We start from the raw sequence: 6572 nt of genomic DNA, 5'->3' as shown, positions 1-6572 counted from the left end.
CGATTTTAGAAGCCCCATGTGAAAAAAAGAAGTGCACTTACAGCTTAAACTTTATAACTTACATGTTGTTAAAGTACTCTGCTTGAAACCCCATTTTCTTCAAATTCTGTCTGAAATAAGAATGGCTATTTCCAACATGCAGATTAGAAAACTGAAGCTGGCAATTGAAGCCAAGTCCTGAATTCAGAGGTCTTGAGTAATTTCTTGGTCAATATTTTCAAGTTACGACTAAAACTTCGCTTCCACAAGAAGATTTTTGTTAACTCATCAAATGACGAATCAAATCGAAAACTCTTATCATTTTTGCTTAGTTACTCAGTCGTGTCTTGACTCTTTGCAACCCCGTGGACTATAGGCCCCCAGGCAAGAATACTGGAGTGGGTAGCCATTTCCTTCTTTAGGGGATCTTCCCAACCCAGGGATTGAACTTGAGTCTCCTGTATTGCAGGCAGATTCTTTATCATCTGAGCCAGTGAAGGAACTGGTACTCAAACATAGAACTGATCCTAAAGTTATGCTTCCTACAACTAGGAAGAGAAAACCCTACAGATGGATTTAAGAATATATACCAAATGTATTTTCCCAATCCTGACTATATATGTGTGTGTACATGTATATGGGATTCCCAGGTGGTGCTAGTGGTAAAGAACCTGCCTGCTAACCTTATATGCAGATTTAAGAGACACGGGTTCAATCCCTGGATTGGGAAAATCCCCTGGAGGAGGGCATGGCAACCACTCCAGTATTCTTGCCAGGAAAATACTATGGACAGAGGAGACTGGAGGGCTATCGTCCACGGGGTTGCAAAGAGTTGGACACGACTGAAGGGACTGAGTACATATATTGTGTGTGTGTGTGTGTGTGTGTGTGTGTGTGTGTGTGTGTGTGTGTGTGTGTGTGTGTGTAGTGTGTGTGTGTGTGTGTGTGTGTGTGTGTGTGTGTGTGTGTGTGTGTGTGTGTGTGTGTAGTGTGTGTGTGTGTGTGTGTGTGTGTGTGTGTGTGTGTGTGTGTGTAGTGAAATTACAGAACGAGGTTATGTGCTCATAGTGCTGCAAAGGTTCCCTAACAGAGTAGACTGCTTGGACTCAGGACACCCATTTCTCCACTTACAATGCAGGGAGCCGATGAGGAAGAGAAAGGTACTATGGAGCCACACCCACTCAAATCCTTGCTTGCAAGTATACTGATCACCTTTGTAGGCTATAGTCCATAGGGTCGAAAAGAGTCGGACACAACTGAAGCTACTTAGCACGTGTGTGTATATACATGTATCTAATTGTTTATAGGTAACATTTTGAGAATGAGTGTGGTTTTCCTTTCCTTTTCATAATCTCCAGGTTTATGGTTTTCAAGTGAAATACAACATGTATATGGTACAGTGCACAGATCATAAACTCACAGTTCAATGTACTTTCAAAACCGCAGTACATTCAGATAACCAGCCTCCTGATTAAGAAACAGAGTAGTACCAGTCTCTTTTGTTTCCTCTTCTTAAGCTCACTTTCTAAGGTAGCCTTCAGTATTCAGAATCCAAGACGAATGTCTATCAGGAGCCACAGGGAGACAATATTCATTTTCTGACTCAAAGACCAGAAAGAAAGAGATAGGGTATGAGGCTCAAGAGATTCATTTTAAAAAATTATCTTTATTTAGGTTTCTGATTCAGCACATGTATCAAAGGCTAATCAACATAAAGAAGTAAATAAGACATTAATTGGAAGTCTTACATCTCTCTAAATTCTGACCAAGAAATGTCAAGATTGCCACTATTAGCAGAACTCCAACCTAGTCAAGTTGTAGACAAGCTATTATGAACGACATACAGTGTGCACAGATACGCAGAGGCCAAAGACATGCTAGCACTTGGCTCTCTTCTCTTCCTTGTTGATGTCTTTCCTTAGGACAGTCCACTTTTGCTTTCCATGCCTAGTTCCAAATAAAGTCCAAAGAAGGCTCAGGGTCAACCTGATCCAACACTCTGCTGGAAGAATGCATTCTCAAACTGTTGTGCCTGCAACTTTGTTTTTGCCAGGATGAAGTTCAGATCGAGATGTACAATACAATCTAGATGACAGTGCAGACTAGGTCAAGAACTAAAGTTGAGCAGTAACCCGAATTAAGGCATGAATGCACACACACACGCTTGCACACACACATCATCCACACCATCATGAACAGAAGGTTCCTTCCATTGCCTAGCAAGAGGCAACCAGGGCTTGGCAGTTAACCACAACTGCTGAGCACTCTGGAACATGCTCCCTATAATTTTATACTAACAGCTGTGTGTGTTTTATCCAAAAAAGAAAAAAGAAAGAGAGAGAGAAAGAAAAAGGAAAGAAACTAAAAAAAAAAAAAAAAAAAAACAAAAACACCTAACAACAACAAAAATGCAAAACCAAAACAAAACCCCAAAACCTAAAACCCCTTAATCTCTTACAATGGCTCTTGAGCATGGAACTCACATAGCAGCGTCAATGGCTGGCTCTTTTGTAATTTGGAAATAAAAGGTTGTTTTACTATGCATTTCTTTGGTAGTCATCACTACAAAGTTATCAGTGTTGGTTACCTATAATACAAGTACTAGATAGAAGAATCAAGTTATGCAGAAATTATTTCTTCTGTATTGATAAGATAAAAATAGTGAGCTCTCCAAGCACAAATTACTATGCTTTTTCTTGCCTTATTGTAAGGGCATCCTCTACAAGCAAGGCTTCGTGCAGGAAAAGTTCATGTCTACCTAACAAAGGGCGATAACATATTCTATCTTTCTACAATTGAACAGTTAACAAAAATTCACATTATCCATTATTTCTGGTCAAATCAGTGAGAAGCCAATCACAAAGGGGCAGCAGCAGCACTTGGTGTCAAAGCCACATTCTGGTCACACATTCATTCCATGGTTGTGGTCAGGCTCTCAGGAGCTCAAAATTTCAGACTCCTTTCAATGAACAAAGGAGTGAGTTAAATCAAATCTTAAATTACTTCCACCATCTGCCACATCACTATAAGTCTGTCTAGAATGCCAGCATGCTGGATGACAGAGAGCAGTTCAGAGCCCAGAGAGGCATCAGGTGTGAGGGAAAGTAATTTGGTTTTGTATAAAAGGCATGGTCATCTGGCGACAAGTACTTATTCTATTAGCAGCACAGTGATAGCCAAGGGTCTCTGTCAGTGAGACAGGAAAACGAAGCTATTGAACCTGCTGTGGCTCCCACCTGCCTTCCAAGGCTTCTGAGAGTCAGTCCAGGGTTGTGGGTGGGCAACAGGAATAGCAGAAACTGCATTCAGCCCCCAAAAGACATGCCCCAGGTATGTCAGCTTCCTGCGGGCAAGGAGGCTTTTGCCTCTGTGGGCTTGAGGTGGAAATCTTTGGGGTCCTTGGGGATTAAACAACTGCCAAGGAGCTGCCCTAGCAGGTACTGCCCAAGTGTGACAGGCTCCCCACAGGGTTATAAAACACTCAAACAGGACCCGAAACGGCATCAGTTCAAAAGAGTAGTGTTTGTTCTATCAATCCAGAATGTCCACTGGGAGAGGCAACAGATTCATAGTGAAAAAGTGCTGTTTGAAGGAGCTGTGTATTATTTTGCAATGAAATGACTAGTCTAGGGAAACTGGCATCACCTTCCTACAGAAATCTGAATGTTAAGAACCTGTCTCTAGAAGGCATTTATCAGGACTGTTTGCTCCTCCAAGTGCTTTTTCAGTCACCATAGGACAATGCTTTAACTTTTGTGCTTTCAGGAGATCACTAAATTGCTAGCAAGCAGAGGGAAGATCATTACAGTTTAGACTCTCTCTCTTGTTTGGGTGCAAGACCCTCTATCCAACAGCACTGAAACCTACAGTCTTGTAGGAAATTCTTGTAAACATAGACCATATTTCTCCTGTAAGAAAAACTGAGAACTGTACCACGCAGGCAACACCCGTTTGCCTGCTCTCAGAATTCCTCAAAATGGCCAGGTGTCAGGAGGGACAGTGAGCCATTGGTGAAATCCCCAGGTTAGACAGGACCCCAGCGGACTGAATTAAAAACCTCAAGCCTCAATAATCAAATGCCAAACTTCTTCCCCATATTTGAGAACTGTACTATGATTATGTATATTACACATTATAAATAAAATTTATATAGACTTATGATTTCTTTCAAACAATTGAGGAGCAATGCTCTCAGTTTGGGGGTGGAAACTGAAAGAGCTGAAAAAAAAAATCCTATTGTTGCTTTTACTCTCAAGTTCTTAAGATGCTAGTCAAACACTATTAGCCAACAAGACTTTTTCTCATTCTGTAACTCTTAAATATGCATTTGAAGGCAAAAAATGGACGTTTCTCTACTGTACAATATTAAGTATCTACAATGTTACGGTTCCTTATACTTAGGAGTGTGTTCAGTAAAGAGCTAGCTATGAGAGGTGGTAGTCACAAAACAGGGACTCTTAAAAATTACGGATAAATTAATTTTCAGTTCTCTGATTATATCCAACAGATACACATTCTCATCATAAAATATACATTCTCTAGTAAGTTATTTCCATCCACAGCATATATAAATATGCAAACACAGGTGGTAAAAATCACTTTACTACCAAAGTACAAAACAGTAACTGCTGAAAAGTCAAAATAAAGGTGTTCCAAGTGTTAAGAAAAGAGTGACTCACAGTGTTCCACTTTAAGTGAAACCAAACAATTTATTTGTGCTGAATGAATGAAAATAACGCATTCAGGATATACTTCTTTGAACACTGCACTTGTTTTTACTGGGTAAAATAAGCAGTCCTCAAGGCTAATGTGCTACTTGCCTCTACAGCTCTTTCCTGCTAAGAGATAAAGTATTTTGTGGCCATTATGCCAAGGTATTCCTATAATGTTCATTTCAAATAGTATTTTCTAATAGTATTTTTGCACCTTTAAAATATCTGTTCAAACTCTATTTTAGGGGAACACAAGTAAAGAATGGAAAGGCAAAATAGCTGTTTTTGTTACAATCACACTGCCTTTGGCAGCAGAAATCACACGGCACGTTCTTATCAGCCATCGCAACCACTGGTGGGTAGTTAGCAACTCACAGGAGAGGGGGGCCAGTGTGGGTAGGTTAACATCAAGGATAAAGACAGAATCACACCTAGATACACAATAATTATCCATCCCATGTATATGGAAAAGATACAGCCATGTGAGCCAATACTTTAGGTGACCTTTTTTACAAGAGATGTGGGTGTTGAGATATACTGAACATACCCCATACAAAGTGTATCTGCTAGAAGGCTATATTAAACATGATCTTGGGCACTGATCCAGCTAACTTTCTGTTCTATACTGAGAGCTAGATTTTCAAAGGTCTGAACTGTAGTGCTGAATTATTGGTATGCTTGGTAAACACCATTATAGTGGGGGGTGGGGAAGAGTAACAACAGCTCAGTAATTTTCTGCAAATTCATGGAAAAAAATATAAAAAAGAGATCCCTTTTTATTTTACAAACCTAAAAGCCAGGAAAATGAAGCTCTGGGGGCCAAGCGAAAAATTGCACACTGCTGCTTAACTACCAAAGAGTCGAAAAGCCGAGGTCCCAGCCAGGGAATGGACGCACATGTAGATTCAAGTAGAACACCGATGGAAAAAAGTCGTCTGTTTAGTGTTGTAGACCCACAACACTGGCTGCGTTTCCGACACACGTTTACAACACAATGAATAGTGAAGCCTAGATAACCTCAGTGCAAATAAGTCAGATCCGAATATGCCAGGGAAGGAAGCCTTTGGCGGCGAGTCGACGGCTCCACTGTATGAACGAGTCCCCAGGTGGGGTCTGGACTAAGCACATGCGTTAAGGCTGGGAGGAGGGGTGCACCGAATGTTGCGAGGGGGCAGGCTGCGAGGTGGCTGCCGAGGGGACCGCGGGCTGCATGGGTGGCGGAGGTGGAGGTGGCGGTGGCTGGACGGGGGTCTGTGTGTTGGGAGACGGAGGCGGCGTGGGCCGTTTGAATTTGTCAGGACTGTTGCTTCTCCGCGGTGAAGGCCTCTGTAGAGAGGACAGGAACAGCAGGTCAGACCAGGCATACAGGCTCACCCCTAACCCAGCCTGACTTGGGGCTAAGGCTGTCCAGAAGCGGATCCATGGAGACAAAAACACTGGCCATGTCCTTGTCTGTCCCCAGTGGTTTTCAAACTCATCATGAAAACTTCAACAAGGTAGAGTGTGCATTGACACCTATGAAAAGGCTACACAGAATCACTATGAAATGTGCACTGACCAAACGACTGCACTTGGGTCCTTCAATGAGACTGTCCGAAAATGAAAAAAACAGCTGTCACATCCTTCTCTTAAATTTTTTCTCTCTGTTGTGTGTCTCCAGTTCCTTCCATCCCTCAAACAAGTTTTCGATATCCTGAAAGCTATGGCTCAACCAAAAATGTTCCTGCTTTTATGTAAAGCTCATCAAACCAGCAAAACAGCTTCAGAAATATCTTACACACTTTTTTTTTTGTAGAACAGGTCTCTTCTTTTCAAGATTCCCTCACTGGGAACATCCTCCATTCTACCCTGTTCTCAAACCTCTATTAGTGACATTTCCAA

At 41.7% G+C, this 6572-nt stretch overlaps 1 protein-coding gene across 1 annotated transcript in view; it reads right to left on the bottom strand.

The window, feature by feature from the left end:
* Window positions 1-1625: 1625 nt before the first annotated feature.
* The window catches only part of CCDC6 (coiled-coil domain containing 6), a 109438-nt gene continuing 104491 nt past the window's right edge, over window positions 1626-6572 (bottom strand). Inside the window, exon 9 of the mRNA XM_043476902.1 lies at window positions 1626-6017. Within this exon, the coding sequence (XP_043332837.1) occupies window positions 5823-6017 (195 nt within the window). The 3' untranslated portion in view covers window positions 1626-5822. The remainder of the gene's footprint in view (window positions 6018-6572) is intronic.

This window comes from Cervus canadensis, chromosome 8 (genome assembly GCF_019320065.1).
Source record: "Cervus canadensis isolate Bull #8, Minnesota chromosome 8, ASM1932006v1, whole genome shotgun sequence".
NCBI lineage: Eukaryota > Metazoa > Chordata > Mammalia > Artiodactyla > Cervidae > Cervus > Cervus canadensis.
The sequence above is the reverse complement of the archived record's forward strand: the minus strand, read 5'-3'. Positions and strand labels throughout refer to the sequence as shown.